Source organism: Spinacia oleracea, chromosome 1 (genome assembly GCF_020520425.1).
Source record: "Spinacia oleracea cultivar Varoflay chromosome 1, BTI_SOV_V1, whole genome shotgun sequence".
NCBI classification, from domain to species: Eukaryota; Viridiplantae; Streptophyta; class Magnoliopsida; order Caryophyllales; family Amaranthaceae; genus Spinacia; species Spinacia oleracea.
The window spans coordinates 104983035-105004287 of NC_079487.1; the positions used below are offsets into that span (position 1 = coordinate 104983035).

General features: G+C 35.8%; 3 protein-coding genes across 6 annotated transcripts; 1 reads left to right on the forward strand and 2 right to left on the reverse strand.

Annotated features, from left to right (window-relative positions):
• Positions 1 to 2031: 2031 nt before the first annotated feature.
• LOC110805088 (protein WHAT'S THIS FACTOR 1 homolog, chloroplastic) lies at positions 2032 to 5904 on the reverse strand. Of its 4 annotated transcripts, none has more exons than XR_008929690.1 (3): positions 4568 to 5904; positions 3633 to 3692; positions 2032 to 2280 (listed from the first exon to the last, which is right to left on the reverse strand). XR_008929690.1 is itself a non-coding variant. In XM_022010699.2 (2 exons), exon 1 carries the CDS (start codon positions 5800 to 5802, stop codon positions 4579 to 4581), a length of 1224 nt encoding a protein of 407 aa, XP_021866391.2. In that variant the 5' UTR covers positions 5803 to 5904; the 3' UTR covers positions 2659 to 3692; positions 4568 to 4578. The 4 variants fall into 4 exon arrangements, 1 of the variants encoding a protein (XP_021866391.2); XR_008929689.1 differs by having other exon boundaries at positions 4487 to 5903; XM_022010699.2 differs by lacking the exon at positions 2032 to 2280 and having other exon boundaries at positions 2659 to 3692.
• On the reverse strand, positions 2659 to 3488 carry LOC110805089 (uncharacterized). Its single transcript, XM_022010700.2, has one exon. The coding sequence runs from the start codon at positions 3338 to 3340 to the stop codon at positions 2831 to 2833; it is 510 nt and encodes a 169-aa protein (XP_021866392.1). The 5' UTR covers positions 3341 to 3488; the 3' UTR covers positions 2659 to 2830.
• An 8630-nt stretch (positions 5905 to 14534) lies between the features above and the next one.
• On the forward strand, positions 14535 to 20389 carry LOC110805095 (DUF21 domain-containing protein At4g14240). Its single transcript, XM_022010706.2, has 13 exons — positions 14535 to 15124; positions 15971 to 16047; positions 16129 to 16212; positions 16296 to 16409; positions 17887 to 17970; positions 18092 to 18163; positions 18261 to 18328; positions 18572 to 18659; positions 18769 to 18842; positions 18923 to 19298; positions 19515 to 19561; positions 19650 to 19728; positions 19939 to 20389. Exons 1-13 carry the CDS (start codon positions 14890 to 14892, stop codon positions 19999 to 20001), a joined length of 1461 nt encoding a protein of 486 aa, XP_021866398.1. The 5' UTR covers positions 14535 to 14889; the 3' UTR covers positions 20002 to 20389.
• The last annotated feature ends 864 nt before the right edge of the window (positions 20390 to 21253 follow it).

Consider the following 21253-nt stretch of genomic DNA (forward strand, 5'->3'; position numbering starts at 1 on the left):
TTGTTGTAAAAGGTAAGTAACTAATATATTATTAAAACAAAAGTTAACTAATTCATGCAAAAAACGTAACTAATTGATTGAAAAAGTTAATTAATTGTTTTAGAAAGTAAGTAATTGAGGCAAAAAGTAAACTAATTGATGCAAAACGTTAACTAATTGTTTTAAAAAGTTAACTAATGCATGGAAAATGTTAAGTAATTGATGGAAAAAGGTAACTATTTTATCTAGTTTATTATTAAAACAAAATTATTTAAACGCGTAACTAATTAATGTCAAAGCCTAACTAAATATATTGAATGGTTAACTAATTACTTGTATTTTGTTTTGTACCTTTCAAAGTTTTGCAGTGACTCTCTTGTTAAGTCATGATTGTGTTCTATAACATGATGAAAGACTATAAACTTTCCATCATTTTGTAACTTCAATCGTATAGATGCATTGCACCCTGTTCTAGTAAGGTTTTGCTGCCTTGGGTTCTTTGACTGCCCTTTCTATTTGCTCTCACTTGATACAGTTGCTTCTTCTTTCTTTGTGTTCTTTATGTTTTCCTTTCTCTTTCCTTCCTTTGAACAACAAAAGTATCTTTCCTTTATCTCTCCCGTTTTTTTTATCTCTCCTTAATGTATTTTTTCTTATTGAAAATCCAAGAAGTATTGAATGTTTGTCATAAAGTTTATGTAGTTCATCTACTGTGCCAGTATATCCAGTTAAAGGTCCTCTAATATCATCCTCTGTTAAATTGTTCCAAATATCTTTTGAACCTGTAAAATGAACAAAAGTAATAGTTAACAAAAGAAACTAATTAGTTACAAAATTGAGCAAATTAGTTAACCAATTGAACTACAATGTTTTTTGATTAATTTTTTTTTTTTTTGTTTTGTAATCAATTAGTTAAATAAATCTTCTATTTAGTTACTTTGTGGAACCAATTAGTTAAGAATTTACCAAAATTAGTGAAAAATGAAATTTGAAAAGTAGCATTAAAAAAAAAGTTTAGTATTGATATTCATTAGTTAAGTTTTTAAACAAATTAGTGATTTATTTAAATTAAAAGTTCCCTGATAAATTATTTAGTTTATTATCCAATTAGTTAACTATTTTTACCAGTTAGTGATTCTTTCAAAGCAATTAGTTATACTTTGACATTCATTACTTTATTTTAAACCAATTTGTTTAGTTTTTTAACCAATTAGTTAATTGCACAATCCAATTAGTTACGACAAGTAATCAATTAGTTAACTATATTCATTAAATTAATTTTAAAACCTGAAAAATAAGCTGAGGTTGTTTCTCCTGTTGTTGCAGAACTTGTTTCAGATGTATTTTCCTTTGTTCCAGAACTTGTTTCAGTAGTTACTTGCTGCATTGTTGTAAAAACTCTTTGACTAGGAGGTTGAAATCGAGGAGAAGGATGAAGGTCGCTTTGATTAGGGTTATCAAATCGCGCAGGAGGTTGAAATCGAGGAGGAGGATGAAGGTCGCTTTGATTAGGGTTATCAAATCGCGCAGGAGGTTGAAATCGAGGAGGATGTTGAAGGTGGCGAGGTTGAAAATTCGGTGGTGGTAGAAATCGAGGAGAATGTTGAAGGTGGAGAGGTTGAAAAATCGGTGGTTGAAATTGTGGCGGAAATATCGGTGGTGGTGGTTGAAATTGCTCATAGCCGCGGTCGGCCATGTCTGATCTGAAAGTTGTCGCCGGCGATTGGGGCGGAAATATTGGTAGTGGTGGTTGAAATTGCTCATTGCCGCCGTCGGCCATGTCGGATCTGAAAGTTGTTGGCGGCGATTGCGGCGGAGCAAGCTGAAGAATTTCGCGAAATTAGATTTAGGGTTTGAGAAGGAATCTGTTTTTCGCTGTTGTCGAAGAAGGAAGGAGGAAGCAGAGAGAAAAAAAAAATGAAAATTTGCTTTTACGTAGCGCATGAAGCCCACGCGCGCGTCGGGGAGTCAGCGGACTGACAGGCGCGTGGTCGTCAGGCCGCCTGACACAAAAGGCGCTGGGTATAGATTAACATATTTTGGAAAAAAAAATGGTACTCCGTACACAGACGGTTTATCTTTGTTACTCCGAAGTATAATGTTTTATTGTACATGGTTTTTGTTCACCACTCCTAGAAAAATGTTATATATGATCGGCAAATCATTGCAACTTTGACAACTTTTACCAAACTTGGGTGGAGATTTGGAAGATTGACACCACTCCAAGGGTAGGACATTTCTTATGGAGCGTTTGCACACGCACGCTGCCAGTTCGTGCCCTCCTCTGGTCATGCCCGTCACCTGATTGTTTCATGGAAGCAAATTCAGGCCAAAAAATGTTATTCTTATCTGGAATATTTGGGCTCATCGCAACGACAAAATTTTAATATACAAGTCTGGGAGAACTATTGTCCTATTGTGGTTCTTCCATATGTTTTAATGGACAATTTTCCAAAGAATAATAAAGCGCACTAACTATTCCCTCAAAAAAAAAAATCATCTCCACAAATCTTTATTTTGACCTTCCCACTTCTCCATCAATGGGAAGGTTTTCAAAGGTGTTCCTTTTGTTCACGCCGCGATAGTTGCTCATGGCACCAAAATACACAAATTTCAAAGGGTGACAATTGACAGAGATTCAAACAATGGATAGAATATAACGCAGAGTGAAATCAGTAGTTATACAAATGCAAAGAGCTATATTATTTGAAGAGTACACACAAAAGAAAGCACCATATGCAAACAGCTATTATTATTTTAAAAATTGCATAACAAAATACCAAACCCCTTTACCCTACTACATAGTACATACTCTAACACCTTAGAAATCAAAGTTAAAACCCCTTTCAAATCAATTCATCACCCTACCTGGACACTGGTAGGTGACACTACAATCATCGCTAACAACAACTGTATAATCATGTGAAGGCTTAGCCAGAAATATGGGCAAACGAACCAGCAAATCACACACACATTGAGTGTCGACTTCTTTCAACCAACGACAACATTCATCTGCTGCAGCGCTCACATGGGTGGTACTGGTACTGGTATGCCTATGCCTGTGATGGTGTCCATGTCGATGCCCATTTTTCGGGGGGCAAGGGGGTTGAGCAGTAGGTGCAGGTGGAGGTGGCGGAGAAGGTAGAGCAGGTGGGGTCAACGGATTATAAGGAAGCATAGAACATGCATGGTTAACAAGGGCGAATTGAGAAAGGCATAGAGGACGGAGGGCTGGATAACCCGGGTATGGAATTGTAGGGGCTGGTCTATATTGACTATTTGACTTGGATATCAGAGCTAAAAATGCAGTAATGAAAACCAATATACCAATATTTGTTCTTCTCTCCATCTTCAGCAACATCACAAATTAAAAAGGGGCACGGATGGTGTTAGATAAAAAGAAATAATCTTCTTTTGTACTAAAGTAAAATCTAACTAGCTTCTACTTAAATAGCTTCTACCAATATAGAACCAATATTCATGCACTTCTTGTTGGTCACAAAAAGGCGCTTCTTTGATGGTATATAACAAAAGGATCAACAAGGGAGTGATTTTGGAATACCAGCTGATATCAAGCTGATTAGGTTCCAGACCGTTGTAAAATATGCCATTTCTTTTGTGTGAGCAACATTTTACTATATTATAATTCATACCTGTTGTCATGACAACTTTGGTCCTACCTTGACCTCAAGTTGAAGTCTTCTTTCCATCTCCTGCATAAGAAGGACAAAACAATCATAATTATACCGTAAATTAAAACAGAACTTATGGTTTTAATTTACGGTATCTTGTAAAATAAACAGAAGCTATCCCAGAAAGAGTCCCCTGAAGATGGCAGAGGTTGAAAACTTGCAACGACATATTTGCTCAAAGGTTACCTAATCAATGTTTCTATAAAAGCAAATCTCCTACGCTAAGTACACACCACATCAAAGTGTCAAACCATTATAACTTGTGTTCTCCAACACGGAAATAGAAACTGAAGCCAATTCTATAGCTAGGAAAGGAAACACATTTTACTGGCAAAATTTGAGCATGTAGAATAATTTAAGCAAGTATTCCAGGTAACTTTTAATAGTAACAGATGCTCAAACACAACTGAAGAGTGAAGACTAGTTTAACCAAAAGATTAGGTTGATCTGAGTGAATAATTAGAAACTTATCACATGTGTTTCTCTTTGCCGTTTTTAAACCCGCAAACATCAGTTCAGTATCAAACTTTGTCTATTGCACTCAGAAATATTCAACTCAAATTACATCAAAAAAAAAAGGATGGTATAGCATCTAATCACCTATACTCCAAAGTCTTCAAGATTATGTATCAAGCTAGTCTAAGCAGGAAATAGTCTTCAAACAAAAGAGCAACTAAGCAAGCATGTTAACAACACTAATAACAAAGAACAGATAAATAGTATGCAGGGAAAACACTAGCCTAAAATTGAGTTGTTTAAACCAAGCTAAAACATACATTAGCAAGCAAACTTGAATAAGATGGGAAAAATCATACAAAATTAGCATATCATCAACAATTGAATACCACCAACCCCTACTTCTGCAACCAATTTCATAATTTTAGATCATCACGAACATTTAGGAACTTCAGAGCTCTTCATCATTCTCTTCAAACTGCAACTCTGAACTACCAGGTGCTACTGAATCAATGCCATTCTCAACTCCTTCCCTCCTCAATCTCAATTCCTCCATCCTCATTTTCCACCCCTCCTCCAATAACTCAGAAAACTTGTCATTGATCTCAAGCAACGGATCCCGATCAATCAAGATACCACCTTTATACGCCTCTCTCAGCACCGCAGTTTTTATCCCTCCCTTCAAAGACAAGTAGAATATACCAGAATGCCTAGTAAACGCACTCGAAAATGCATTTGACAACAGATAATCCTCACTGAACTTCCCTAAAATTGGAACAGGGATTCTCTTGTACAACGACAACGATAACAGCTCGTGAAGTACCCCAACCATCCTCCTCTCCATCTCACTCGAAGCTGGGTGCAAATGAGATGCATCATCATAAGGATTAATGTAAGGCATTTCCATCCAATCTCTAACCCATTCCCTCATCCCCTTCTTGATGAAAAACCCTGGTGGTAGTTTCCAATTAAATGAAGGCCTAACCCTAATCCCTGTTAACCTTTCTTCTTCCTCTGCCCTTAACATTATTACTGAATTCGCAAACTCAGGCTCCCAGGAAACCAACTCTAAGTACGATTTCTCATCTGAATCTCCAACCAATCTGAAATAATTGGGGTATTTGGGCACTAATTTGCTCAAAAAATCATTCGGAAACCCGAACTCTCGCTTCACATGCACCAATTTCTCAACATTAACCACCCTATTTTTCGCCATCATCAACATTTTACACAGTTTCGCAACAATTAACTTCTCATTTTCGGCAAAAATCCTCTCCTCCTCTTCTAAAAATTTACGAAGTGAGTCGGTAGGTCGAATAAACGGAACAGGTTCCGATTTAGGTCGAATTCGATCGAAATATATGTCGAACAAAAGAGGGTTATGATCAATGAAAGTTTTCGCTTTGATATTGAGTCTTAATCTATCTCTTCGCTTCTCTAAGTACTGCAATGGCATCACTTGACCTGGTTCGTTGAGAACCTCTTTGACAACTCTGGCGCAGAGGCGCCATTTCTTGTCGGCTTGAATGGCTTCGTCTAGCTTTTCGTCTTTGCGCCAATGGACTTTCAGGTTGCAGAATGATGCGCATTGTAGCAAATTCGAAACCCTAGAAATCCAATTTGGGGGTATGGAAGAGTTGAAAAAGGCGATTGCTTTATGCGGGTGATGTAGCATAGTAAACTTGGATCAATTCGAACTGATGAAGAATTGAAGAAGTAATGGCCTAATGGGTAGGGATCTCGGTGGGCGGGGTTTAGGGGAGACCCGCCCCGCATCCGTACCAAGTAGGCAGGGATGGAGGGAGGTTTAGCGGGTGATGGGTATAAAAATCACATACGCGTCCGTACCAAGTAGGCAGGGCACGGTGTGGATTTTGTGTTGGACTCGCCCCATTCCCGCCGCCCTGCCCCTTCCCACCCGCCTTGCTTGATACTCATCAACCCTACCCGAGTATCATTTACTACCTTAATTGAAAATTTTAAAAAAGATAAAAAGTTGAACAATTTTTTTATGCGTTTGGATTTGTTTGTAGTAAGTCATAATATGAATTTAAGCGAGACTTTTAATTTGTTTGTTTGAATTCTTTTGTTATGGAAGTTAATTTTTTTCATAATGTTTGCTAAATAAGAAAAATTAGGCGGGTGTTAGCGAGGATATGAGGCGACAACAGGGATGAGACGGGGATGGATACCCAGATGGGTGGTAGGGTGGGGATTAATTTTAGTTTATACCCGTTGGGCCGGATGGGGATGAATTTTATACCCGCCATGGGTGATGGGCGGGGATGGGATGTAAATTTTAGGTGGGGATGGGGATGGAGGGACCTACGTCCGCATCCGCCCCATTGACATCCCTACTAATGGGTACGGTTGTGTAAAGGGGGTGCCAATCTGGGTCAATCGGCCGGGTTTGGGTTTTGGTTTGGCTTTGGGTTTGATTTTGGGTTAATTTCGTGTTGTCTCAAAAAAAATATTAATGTAAATCTTAATATTACTACGGTGTACGCCATATAAAATATGATAAATGAGTTAAATTGGGTCGAATTCAAGTTATTCGGGTTCGGTTTAAGTTTAGTCAAGTTTCTTTCAGTAGCTTCATATCGTATTCGGGTCTGATTGTCGGGTCAAGTCAGGGATTGCCCGCACTTTTATAAGTCGTTTCGAATTAATAGTTACTCCTTATATTTTCTCTACGGTGTACTTGTAGTACTTTTATATTTTAGACATGGGTACGGTTTTTATTGTTTCCATGGGAAGTTACCTTCTAGAGTTCTAGTGCACTTTCTAAGTAATGGCATGCTCTTATTTGGTTGCACATCACTAAGGAAGTCACATTCCTAGGAATGGTGCCTTACCGAAAGTAGGCTGAGTAAACCATTTCCCATCTCGTGAAAATTTCAAAATCTCGTGAAGTTCTACTCCCCTTATTTCATCTATTTTATGTCAACCAAACAAAATAACAAATGTCTATTTCCTAGGAAGTCACACTTTGCTCTTTAGTTTCTTGCAACCAACAACACCAAGTCTTTAGATGACTTTTGAAACCAATAACAAACCTTCTTAACAAAGAGTCAATATATACGGAGTAATACCCTTATTGACATACTCTCTCTGTTTATAAAAGATATATCAGTTAAAGATTTCAGTCTTTGACCAAAATTATTAACTAATAATATAGATACTCATGCAAGGTTTTGTTTGATTCATCTCAATGTTCACGCATTTAAAATATTAAATTTCATAATTGATATGAATAGTATTGGGAAGGGAAGTTTTGGGTTTGACAACTTCAGTTATTCCCTTCCCTTCATGCAGAAGTGCTAGCCTCCTTCATGTAGAAGTGTAGGTCTCACAGACTCCCAGCGCCTTGTTGAAATGTTGATGGTGGACGCCTCAACAGATATGCAACTTTTGTAGACTATTACTGAAATTAAACGCATGGGTATTACTTTCTGTTGGTGTTGCATTCACAAGGTGGACAAACAACATGTGCAACCAACCTGGCGTCTTCAACTTTGTTGTCATTTTCTAGTTTTCTTTAATTGTGTTTGTAAGATATGTCAAATAAATAAAATCAGCCCGAAGAAGGCGATATGGCGGTAATGCCTAACGGCGATCAAAGGCCTACAACTACTTACTAATATCGCCAATCGGCCCAATCATATTATCCCAATAAAGGGTTTTTTTTAAAATAATAATAAGATAAAAAAAAAAATACTATACAAAAATAGGTTTTACCTTTTCCATTGCGGATTAGTTAAATCTGGACGATTATTTTTTTCTACGAAATTATCGAACACGTTTGGTTTTCATTTCACAAAAGAGAAAAAAAAAAAAAAAAAAAAACCGACAACATTACCAAACCACTAAAGAAAATGATGGTGAAAATTTGTATTAAAATTGTGAAAAAACAAAGAAAAACATGTTTCAATAAGACAAGCATTTAGAAAATGAAGGTGTAGTTGATACTTCTCAAAATACGAAAATATGTAGGTTTGTTAAAAAGTAAAGAACACCCTATAAAAAAGATTTTTTTTTGTTAATATAACTATAGAGTATTTGAGAAACCTTCATAAAAAATATGTTACTCCAGAAGTATCCTCCATTTTATAAATATCGCATCTCTTGTTTTTTACAAATGTTCACATTATATATTTGGTCATCTTTTGTGATTCATAGCTAAGAAAAACTGTTGTCATATGAGATGTTGTTAGATGCGTATCGATATATATTTTCTAAATATCAATTTTTTATAATTTTATTTATACGTAACTTGAGATAGTAATGAGAGTCAAAGTATGCGTTGATGAATTAAAAAGTGATACCTCAAGTGCACGGCGTCTGTTGTTAGCAGATACGTACTTAACAAATACGAGTCGATCCCACAGGGAGATAAGTTCTATTAGTTTTTGCCCAATTATTATAAACTATTTCAATAAACGAAGTGTAGAATTTGGTTTACTAGCTAACGAACTAACGCAATAATATAAATGTAAAATTTATCTATGAATTAAAGGTCTAGGGCATACGTTACCATGCTTATACCAATCCAAGAACACAAATCAATTCGACAATGAATAAACTAAGCCGAATAATTAAAGTACATGTTAATCCTACGGTCGGGTCTTAAGACTCTTAACACTTTCAATCCAACATATGCCGTACGGCCACTAACATAATCAGAATTGCCAATTGCACCAAGCCTTTAAGAATATGATCTTTCAATTCTAATTCCTATTAGCTAGATAATCAATCCTTGATATTGGCCAATTACATGAATCAACCATTAAGCACAAATCAATTGGAATTACTCAAGAATAGTCTATAAATTAACAGAGTTTAATGCATAATAATCATTGTATAAACATGGCTCCCTTACTTAGCCCTAGAGAATGACTACTCGCTCATAATTAAATAAGCAAGCATGAAATACATAATAACGACAAATTTCATAATCAACGGACAAATTAATCTAAGGAACGAAAATAATACGAATGAATTAAAGCAAAAGAAGTTATGAAATTAACTCTAGATTGATGAATGAAAGAAATAAGAAAATAGGGTTCAACAATGGAAGAGAGAAAATAAGAGTTAACGTCTATTGAGAATTTTGGGAAAATAAAAGCATAAGGGCAATAAATTAATTCCCTTAAAGTATTTATATGCTTCATATATTCTAAACAAAATAGAAAATAAAAGAAAATAAGAAAAATAAAGTAGAAGTCGTTAATGATTGGCCGATGAACGATGACAAGGCGAGACGAGTGATGACGTCCGTAGCATAAAGCCACGCACGAAGTCGCAAAGAATGTAGGCGCATCAGCGCACTGTGGGCTTGTTGTGGGCGCATCGAGGAAGAAGGTGTGTGCTGTGGGCGCAACACATCGATGTGAGCATGGCAGACACTTGTTTAGCGAGGCGACGGGGTGCTGCGGGTTGGGTGCGGCCACAACGCGCTAAATGTGGGCACATCTCGCATCACTGTGGGCACACCGCGCATGGCTATGGGCACATTGCACTTGGTTGTGGGCACATTGCACAATCAGGTACGTTGTTGCGACGATGCTTACAACTGACATGTGGCCACACGTGCTACATATGGACGATGATGAGATGATGATGCCTACGATACTGAAGCTATGGACTGCGACAATGCAAAATACGTACTCATGATATGACGATGCTTCCCACACTACCAAGATTTTATAACGAGCATCGGAAACTAGCCCCGTGTCATCCAAAATAACAAATTGCTCGATGGCCTAATAAATTGACAAGCTAAAGTCGTATTGCCTAATCAAAGATAAACCTAAGTCCACTAATAAGATTGTAAGGGAAGTAGAGATCGAATCCACATGAAAACAACGTTCTTTCTACTACTAAATATAAGGTCTAGACTACTGGGAAACAAGAATATGGGTTGGTTTGTATATTAAAACTACGACAATAATAAAAGAGGAACAAATCAGAAATAAAAAGGTCTAGGGCATAGGTTCACCAATGAACAACAATCCAGGATGATAAACAATCAATAATAATCAATAAAGCAGTTAATTAGACTAGCATGCTCTCTCGAATAGATACTAATCATAGACTTAGAATTAACGGGCTCTCGCTACATATTAATCCCAATTCTACCTATTGAAACAAGCCTAAACATCAAATTGCATCTCTCGAATCTTAATTTGATATTGCTAGACTAATACAATCATACCTGCGCAAATCTAATCGCAAAGTAAATAGAAGCAATCAATAGGAATTTACAGCTAATACCAACAATCAACAATAATTAGTCATCCCTTCATATTCGTTCATGGATTCCCAAAACCCTAGAATGAAACTACTCACACATATTTGAAATAACTAATACAATATTAACCAATGGAAACATAATTAAAATAAAGCAAAGTAAGAAATAATACCTAAGGAATTGAACAATGAATAATGAAAGCTTGAGTTTTTGATTGAAAATAAAAACTAAGGGTTTGAATAATTGAGAGAATAAAACAAGTGCTAAAATAAAAACCAAGAAATAAGATGTCCTTTAAAATTAACTAAGGTCTATATTTATAGTCTTTCCCCAAAAACTATCAAAAATCGAAAAAAATCGAGTGAAAGCGCACCCCTGGTTGTCGTCGCCCGGTCGGGCACACTCCGCCCGACGGGCGTGTAGCTCGTAACCCGTCCGCCGGGCGCGCGTACAAGCTGCACAATCCCCTATCTTTAAGACGTCATATCTCCTTCGTTATTTGTCCAAATTAGGAGAGTGACCTCTCTTTCGAAAGATTGAAGTCTACAATCCAACCCAATTAGAATCGCTTCATTTGGAGTTGTAGAACTTTATTTATGATCAAAAGAGTAGACGAGTGTCGGTTTTCTACTTCTTTCACTATTCGCTTTGCTCGAAAACTCTTCCAACTCGATGTTTGTGCTCTCGAAAGTACATAATATCTTGTATTGATTCAAATGAGTAGGAAATGAACAAAAATATGCTAATTCCTACAATGATGAACCTGAAACTACAAACACACTAAAAGGAGCACATTAGTACTAAAAATCGCTCCGAATAGCTCATTTGAGATCAAAAAGTACTAAGGGACGGGGGTAAAAACACTAATGAACATATCATAAATCGAGCTAAGTGAACTGGAACTTCCACAAATCATTTCCGAAAACTCTATTTTCCAATCAAGCACGACGTCTTCAACACGAACCATCCGATAGTCATTCACATCACCTCTACACACTTCAAAAGCATCCAAATGACCGTAAAATCACTTGAAATATTAAAGAAAACACAAACGCAGCGTAATAGAGTACAATAACGACAACTTATGCAAATGGGACCCTAAATGCAACTAAATTGACACGAATGCTAGAAATGCAACCTAAATAGGCCTAAAATACCCTATACAAATATGATTCATCATGCGTTAAAAAGCTTAAAAACAACTATGGCCGGTGCAATATTTAAGGAATGCTTAGTTTATTTAGAAAGTTATATATACTTCGTATATATTTAACTTCCTAAACAAAATATACATATTTTTCAAATCAAAAATTAACATATTGAAAATTATGATTAAAAATTTCCCGTCATTTTCTTATTCTAACAACTAAATTTAGGTTTCGTGCACGCACGGATATTCGAAATATATCATTAATCATCTTTTTAACTGAAATATTTATATCTTAAAACTAATGCATATATTTTTTTTCTTTTTGAAAGGAAAATTAATTCATTAACAAAGAGTCATAGAACATCTACAAGAGAAATATAGAATACATGACAATTTGAATCAAATTAAGGTTTCTTTCATCAAAACTACGGAACGTCTTTCTTATATAACACTGGAACATGCAGCCTTTTCAGAGAGAGGGTCTAACGATTTGTTGTAGCCGCGAGGATGATTTTCACATGATTCATCTGAATGTACTTGGAAAATTGATGTATGTTGCGATCCCACATAAAACTTTACCAACGAACCAATTCTACATAAATCTACTACGAGTGAACGACAAACTAAATATACTAAAACTAACTCCACCATAGGCAGACTAACGAACAAGGACGAACTCCGCCCATAAGCTAATGTGTAATTAATAAATTTTGAACGTATTCATTTAATCATCTAATATGAAATTTTCTCGATAGAAATAAAATAATAAATAAAGTAGATACGATTTTTAGGAAATAGTTTTTTGGCGGAAAAAATTCGCATCAGAAAATGACGTGTGTCATTGCTGATGTCTATTTTATAATAAATATATAATAGATAGATATATAGATAGATATATTAATTATATTATGTAAAAAATCCTTACATTTTTTATTTTACATGTGACCACGTTAGCTAACCATGTCACTCGAAAACATAATAACTTTCGTAGAGAAAGTATTTGGAATATTCTACCTAGTCACCCTTTGAAGAAAATACTTGGTAATAAATTAAGGGAACGTATTCATAATTTATACTCAATGGTCTTTTCTATTCTATAATAAACTAAACCAATTTATTTATTTACATCACCCAACCAAATGAATTTGTACACGAGCACTTCTTTGGTCATCCACGACAGCTTAGTATATGCAACACTTGTAACAAAATTACGTAACCTAATTTATTAATCTTTTTTCTAAAAAAAAAGTCTGTTAAGGAGCCGGGTATGAGAATTAGGAATTTAGTCCATGTATGATGTTTGTAGAATTGTAGGATGCTAATTTAATAAACTACTATATTACATCATAAGTCCAAATTAAATTAATAATAACACACACTTTACTTGTTAGTGTTAAGTTATGTGTTCTTTTCGCTTGATATCTTAAATTGCTTTTATTAGACTTAAATTGTTTTTGTTGATTTTTTTTTTTTTGCTATGTTTTGTTTTGTTTAAGTCTATCACGCGTGTTTAAAATTAAAGGTTCGGTCCCACATTGTTGCATCAGAATGAAGAAACGAAGAGAGTAACTAGCTTATAAGTTGTAGCTAGTGTCTAGTGATGGTCAATAGGCAGGTTGTATGGGTTCAGGGTGAGTCTAACGGGCCGTGGGTCGGTGATGGTTGACATAGGACACATTGTTGGTCATGGGGGTTGTAAACGTAGTGGGTTGATGTCGGGGAAATTAATGACGCGATACGTGTTAGGTCGTGGGTCTTGCAGATCGGGTAGGTCTAGTGGATTTAGTGGGTTTGGATGGGTTGTGAGTTATGCATGTCGGGTGGGTTGAAAAGAGTCATTTGAGTTTTTGGGGCTAATGTGGGTTGTGCAACTCTAATGGGTTTGAAAGGGTCATATGGATTTGGAAAGTTAGTTGAGCATACAAAGTTACATAATTAGTATGAACTTAAATTAATGTCTTTTTTAAGTGGACACAAACGAATAGTTACTGTATATTTAAACATTAAATTTAAAATTTATTAGAATTTTAATTAAACACACAAATCATATACTGAAAGGCTATTTTTTTTTTGTGATTTCAAGGATGGTAGGTCAGATAGATCACTAGGGCGGGTAGAATGGATGAGGTGTGTTGTGTCGTCATGAGGCTGGGTAGGTTGAGTCTGTATGTTGTTGTGTGTCGAGCCACGAGGAGTGAGTCAAACTGAAATGTGTTGGAAAATCTCGATCCACAACACATCAAAAAAAAGGCCAGGCAGGTTTGTGTCATGGATCATATGCATACATGACTCTTATGACCCACTACTGGTTGTCCTGGGATGAGCCGTGTCAAACTCAAATCCGATCCACATGCAATCTCTAGTTGTACGTAGGTAACTCCACTTAAGTACTATCATATAATTTCAGTATGTATCCCACAAGCCTTATATCATTATATGTGAGCCACCTCTACTCCATTCAGTTCATTGTAGTTGTCCTTGATCCAAGACACTACATATTTATTGAAGATTTGATCAAGACGTACACTACATATTTATTGAAGATTTGAAGTTACTGAATTACATAGACCAATTATTTTAATTTCAAAAAGATACATCAATTGAGAAACAAAAAAAAACTAGTTGTTGGCTCGGGCGGTGTACAAAGTTATACTTCCTCTGTTTTTTAAAACTCGCAACGTTAGAACTTTTTTGCACTATTCACATATTCTACTTTGAATATTATTGGTGATCTACATATAAGTTAAAATATAGCCATAAACGATCTTGTTAGATTCATCTATTTTTCAAATACCAACTTTTATAATTTTTGCTTAAAATGAATAAAAGATTTAAATGATCAAAGTTATACATTGAAATGTGTAAAAATGACCAACATTCCGAGTAAAAAACAAATCATGAAGTAGATATTTGGTGAATGACTTCACTATGCAAGTTGAGTAATTATAGATTTATAGGATTAGTGGTAGTTAGAGACTTGGATATCAAATACAATATCATGAGTTAGGGTTTGATACATCTCAAATGACGACCTCCCAATCAATAAAATGGTCTAGTAGACCCGCACAAATCAGACCCGTACGGCCACTGATCATGACATTTTCTTTTGATTCTCTCAAACATCAACCATCAACCATCACCCCTTTTCAAGAGTCAAGACAATTGCAGTTTTGAACATTCCAAAAACCCCAAGAATAGTTAATTTTTTTTTTTTAATTAGCTGATGTCAAAATCACCCAAAATTTCAACACCCACCATTTCTAAACGATTAATTTTTTGTGGGGGGTCTTCAGTTTTGTCTGCAATAGCTGAACTACTGAAAAACACAGGGCGTGAAAAAGAGAGGAAAAAATAAAATTACTATGAGCATGTTGAAGACTATGTTATTTGCAGGATTATCAATGCAAAATATCATCATTCAAGCCGAAGATTATGAATTTGGCACATTTGAATGGTTTTTGTATGCTGGGATTTCATGTTTTATGGTGATATTTGCTGGGATTATGTCTGGTCTTACTCTTGGTTTGATGTCTCTTGGCCTCGTTGAGCTTGAAATTCTTCAGAGAAGTGGTTCTTTAACTGAGAAGAAACAAGCAGGTTTATTTATTTTTTGCTTAAATTTTAATTTATAGCGAGTCGAAATAGCAAAAATGCTGTGGGGGTTTTTTGGGGTTTGTTTCAATTAATTTGTTTATGCTTTTTTTTTTTTTTAATGGTGTGAGCTTAATATTCATATGGTGTTACTTCCAAATTCTGATTTGATTATGAAATTTGATGATTAATTATAATGGCTAAATTCATTATTTTTGGCCTTATTTTGGTAACAAATTTAACTAGAAGTGGGCCAAAATCTACACAAAATTTATTACTTTTTATCATGGTAAATCTTGAAAGGTTAATATATTTGGTCAACTGTTAATTTTTAGTTATGATTTAGATGTTGTCTCAGTTACCTAGTACAGTACTGGATAGTAATGTTTGCATCCTGTATTGATTGTCATAGAGTTGACCTGATCAAGTTGACAAGCAAGTAATTACTGGTTTACTGTATGTGGTTGTAATGAATTTAACTGGTTATTTTTGGATAATTTCTGGAGGTAATTGTGGGTGCTTCTGAAATTTCTGCCAATAATAATGGTTAGTAATAATTTTGTAGACAATTCTCTTCCTAATGGATCTGTTGTTAGGTTGATCATTTATTCATTAGTGATTTAGGAAGCAGTAAGCGGCTTTATGGTAATGATGTTGGCATATGAACACGCTGATTGATGGAAGCTAGTGAGCCAGTATGAAGTCAAGAAGTAAAAGTGATACTTGATTATTAAGTCAAGATTATAATTTGATTGCATTATTCGTTCTTTCAGTTATTATTGGACTTAATATTGCGAATTTGCAACTGTGATCATTGTAATAAAATCCATTTTACCTTTGCCTTTGTTCCAGCTGTTATTCTACCGGTTGTCCAGAAGCAGCATCAGCTTCTTGTGACCTTGCTGCTTTGTAATGCTTGTGCAATGGAAGTAAGTGATTACTAGAAAATTAACCCAAAGTTATATCACGGACTCTTTCGTTGTTTTATTCTCATAAATGTTTCGTTGCAGGCACTGCCTATATACTTGGATAAGATATTCCATCCTTTTGTTGCAGTTGTGCTCTCTGTTACATTTGTTCTAGCCTTTGGAGAGGTCTGCCATTCTCGTTTTTTCCCCGTTATCTATTTACACATTTTGGTGTAGCACTACTAATTTTCTCCCCTCTTATGTGTCAGATTATTCCACAAGCCATTTGCACAAAGTATGGACTTGCTGTGGGCGCAAATTTCGTTTGGCTTGTGCGCATTCTTATGATACTTTGTTATCCCATAGCCTATCCTATTTCAAAGGTAAAAGTAACTACGTATTTTTTTTAATTTTTATCTCAGCTTAATTTGTCTTAGGGGTGAACGAAGAAAAAGCAGTTTAAGAGATAAAAGTAGCTCTTAAAATATGAGAAATCAAAACGTTGGCTTTCAGTGTGAAGAATCTTATGTTGCCACTTGCAAAGTGGTTTGATGACTTACCACATTTACACTGCTTTTTGACCAGAAATAAAATTGTGTATTTACACTAATAAGGTTGCAACGTTTACAACTCTAATCGCTTCTTTTGGTTCAATAACAAACGTGATATCTCAACTGGATGCTTGATTTTTGCACGTTTACACACATTACCATGACAATCCTAAGCCTCTGATGCTGTTGGAAAGTAAGTACTCTCTCCGTCCACAAATAACTGTCTTGTTGGTTTGGATACGCATATTAAGGATTTTAGTAGGATGTGATAGGTTTTTTTTGATTAGTAGGTAAGAGTCCACATCACATGGATATGAAGAGAAAGCGTATGCGAAAGAGAGTTAGTTGGGGAGTCCACATCACAAGGGTTGACTATGTTAAGTTTCCATTTAAGTATCATGAAGATTTTTATGAACATCCTAAAAGGGAATAGAGGAATATTATTTGTTTTTTTGGTGTAAAGAGAGCCATAAAGGGCAAGGCGACAATTGATTTAGACGGGATTCGATCCCAGGTCTTAGGTACCACCCCTCAAGTTTTACCAACTAAGCTAGTTGGCATCCACATAGAGGAAGATTATTTGTAGACGGATGGAGTATTAAATACTGTAGGTTGATGTTTTCATTTTTGGATTTCACTTGGGGAAGGTAGATAGCTGAATTTATGGGTAGGCTAGATGGTGCCTTAATAAGCTTTGATGTTTGTTAAGGGCTAGGCAAGCTACAACTCAATTCTATAGCACTATTTCGTAGTAACTCGTCATCCTTGTATGACTGAATCGGAATGGTTAGTTCGCTCAAGCATTCTAATGGATGTATCTCGGGTGGAGGATATAGAGTACGCTTTAGACCGTTATCGATTAACCTAATGGCGATTGCTGGATGAAGGGCCCCTTTCGTTAATAAGTAAATCAATGCCTGCTTGCCACTATCTAGAAGTTTTCGCAACTCCTTCATGTATGATGGAATCATCAAGTATATTATAGAATTTGTAGCTATTCCAACCTAAAAACTTCTTTAATATAATGTGGAAAAGTGGCCTAAATGCAGCCATATTGTTGAGCCCTCTTTCTATTAAGGTGATGACAAACTTCACCAATAGATGCTGCACCAACTTTATATCCTACAAAGGAAAGCTTTCAGTGTGTATTTAGATATGCTGCACCAACTTTATATCCTATCGAAGAAACCATTCTAATGGATGTAAAATGGTCATTTGTTCTACCTTTTTTTTAGTAGACCATGTCTAAATTCACACTACAAAAGTTCGACAGTGACTTTAACATGAGCTGCATGTGCCGATGTGACAGGTTCTGGATGCACTACTTGGACATGATACTGCACTATTTAGGCGAGCACAATTAAAAGCCCTTGTCTCTATACATAGTATGGAGGTATAAATCATATTTGTTTGTACAAGGAGGAATTATGGACCGTATCATGAATGGTTCCCTGCAAAACACTGCTACTATGTCTAACATTCCCCCTTTTTCCCTTTATTTTACTCTTGTTTAGGAAGGTAAGGGTGGAGAACTTACACATGATGAGACAACAATAATCAGTGGAGCACTGGATTTAACAGAGAAGGTATTGTTGCCGTCCAAGGGCCAAGGGATTGTTGTGTCTTCTTTAATTTCATGTTTGCTTCATGTCTTATTGGTTTGACTGGATACGTTGTCCACAGACAGCTGAAGAGGCGATGACACCCATAGAATCAACATTTTCCTTGGACGTAAACGCCAAGCTTGATTGGTTAGTTTGTTTCTGCTGTCATCTAATATCATATGCGTCCACATTTCTGATGTGTTTATGAAGATCAGGGGATACATGTCTTTACTAGTTGTCTTGGTTCAGGGGATACTTGTTGTTTAGTTTTCTTGGAAAAGTCTTATAGAGGACTTTTAAGGCTTATGGTCTGGTTTGTTGCTTAAAGTTTTAAAATGATCACATCTCAGATAATTAAGGGGAAATATTTTCTAAATTTTTACAACACAGGGAAGCTATGGGGAAAATACTCGCACGTGGTCACAGTCGTGTTCCTGTATATACTGGGAACCCAAGAAACGTTATTGGATTATTGCTGGTGGGTGAGAAAATTCTGATTAGAATATGTGCAACAAATTTTTTGCAGTCAAGAAGTTTTCTATGTTTGTAAACCTCACTTTTATTTTCTCACATCCATGGTCATCTAGGTGAAGAGCCTACTCACAGTACGACCTGAAACGGAAACTCCAGTCAGTGCTGTTTCAATACGCAGGATTCCTCGGTTAGCACACATCACTTTTCATTACTTTTCTGAGTTTTTGGGTTTTTTGCTAATGATTGTCAGACATTAAATACTTGCAGGGTTCCAGGAGACATGCCCTTGTATGATATCCTAAATGAGTTCCAAAAGGGAAGCAGCCATATGGCTGCTGTAGTGAAGGTTAAAAGAAAAAGCAAAGATATTCAACAAGTCATCACCAAAGAGTATTTTGAAACAAAAAGTGTTGGAACTATGATTCCTGAATTATCAACCCCTTTGCTTCCTAACGATGACCAAAAGTCGGATAGTGTTGTTCTTGATATGGGTCAGCATCCAAGGGAAGGAAAGAAGAATAATCAAACTCCTATCCAAAATGATGAAATGACAAATGGCTTGCTTGATTTTTCTGAAGATGTTGAAGACGGTGATGTAATTGGCATTATTACCCTGGAAGATGTCTTTGAAGAACTTTTGCAGGTCGGGAAGAATGATTTTCTGTTCATTACATTTTCCTTTTCTTTTTCCATTCCAACCTTCCACTTCCTTTTTTAGTTTTCTAGTCTTCCCCAAATAAGCTTGAGGATTAACAATAGGGTGGCCATATTTATTTCCAGCATTGGAGAACAAGATAAAAGAAAAACTCAGTTTTGTATTCGAATCCAGATTCATCAAATTGCATTGTTGTTTATGCAGGAAGAGATTGTAGATGAGACAGATGTGTATGTTGATGTACATAAAAGGTATGTGGTGAAATCATACAGAAATATACGTTGAATCATATTTGTTAATTCATTTTTTCTTAAGAAAGAGGCATCATGTTGTCTACAGGATACGGGTGGCGGCGGCAGCAGCAGCATCATCTGTTGTAAGAACTCCATCAGGCCGTAAGCTGATTGGTCAAAAGGCGGTGAGTGAAAGTATCTTTATTCACATTTTAATTTTATGCTTTTCTTGGCTTAAGTAAAGGTGATTTTCATGGTTGATTTTACTTTCTTCCCCTTGAAATAGCTAATTGCTGCTCTGAGCAACAGATCTTCATTCTTAAAAGTCATACACTGATGATCTTAACTTTGTGTTTTTAACTAAACACAATTTTTTTTTGCAATGATTTGTGTAGGGAGAGCAGAACAGGAACGTCCAAGCTGTGCAGAAGTCCGAGCAAAACATACGCAGCAAATGATGTTTCAGGAAACTTTTTCTGACCCTTCTTCATAAGAACCAGTCCGAGGTTTCATTTGTGTATACCTTGATCCTCAAATCTGTAGCCAATACAGTAGCAAAGTTACACTGGATCAGCCTCAACTTCTTAAGGTTGATCCTTTTCTATACTATAGGACTATAGGAGCTGGATGGTACTGTATTTTGAGTTGGTAATAGTAGAACTGTATCTAATTAGCAAGTATGTTAGCAGACTGCACTGATAGATTTCATATACATAGTAGTAGTTAGGATGATATACACGAGTTTTGTTAATCAACCACATGGCTAGCGCGTTGAATTTGTCCGTCTTTTACTTATGTAATTGCCAATTAGGTGCATTTTCTTAAACTAATTTGAATTAGAGACGATATCTGTGTAATAATTTGAACTGGAAAACTCTCCAACTGTGTTTTTTGCTTGAATGCATGATACTCCTGAGAATATTCTTATTGGAGCTTATGAAGAGTTCTTCAAGTGTTGAATATTGTGAAATATTCCATGAACGCTCACTCTTTTATAGCTGTTTTTTGGGAAGTAGGAGCAACATATTAGGAATGACAAAAAAGAAAGGGGAAATGAAATTAGGCCAAGTAGTGGATTGAATAGAAATGAGAAGAAACAAAAGTGTTGGGCCAAATGTATTTTATGTGAGAGTAAAGTTGTGGCCCTATGAACTTTTATGCTAATGGAACAATCTTTTGGGGATACCAACTAGGGTTGGTGTGAGTGGTTAAGGGTCTCTTGCTTATTAACTACAGTTTCGAGTTATAGCATTGGGTACCTCAGCTGGGAGAGATTGTGGCAATCGAGGTACCATGCAAATTCCAGCGGGAGATTAGTTCACTCACTGAAGGTGGTGGGAACTCCTCGTAGTAAAACCAATGAAAAATACTTCATCTGTCCCTAAAATATTGTCACATACGGAGTATAACAATCTTCACTTTATTAAAATTTGGGTGTAAAATCTGCACATGATTTGGTAAAGTGAGCCTTTGAGAAGAGAGATACAGATAGGGCATGTGGGAAAAGTTACTATGAGGACATTTTACCTTTTTAAACCTGCCAATGTAAATATTTGGACATTAATATCTCTAATTTTGTACTCTTAAAAATTATAAAAAGTTATATTCCAAAAGTACAAATTGAGACGAATCAAACAAGATCTCACACGAATATATTTTTTCTTACTCATATATCACAAATGATAGTCAAATTAAAATTTGTGAATAATG

Coding starts and splice junctions, on each gene's coding strand:
- LOC110805089 (XM_022010700.2), bottom strand. CDS start 3,340: ATGTTGCTGAAGATGGAGAGAAGAACAAATATTGGTATATTGGTTTTC.
- LOC110805088 (XM_022010699.2), bottom strand. CDS start 5,802: ATGCTACATCACCCGCATAAAGCAATCGCCTTTTTCAACTCTTCCATA.
- LOC110805095 (XM_022010706.2), top strand. CDS start 14,890: ATGAGCATGTTGAAGACTATGTTATTTGCAGGATTATCAATGCAAAAT. Junction 19,562..19,649: donor TATGTTGATGTACATAAAAG/GTATGTGGTGAA, acceptor TGTTGTCTACAG/GATACGGGTGGCGGCGGCAG. Junction 19,729..19,938: donor AGCTGATTGGTCAAAAGGCG/GTGAGTGAAAGT, acceptor TGATTTGTGTAG/GGAGAGCAGAACAGGAACGT.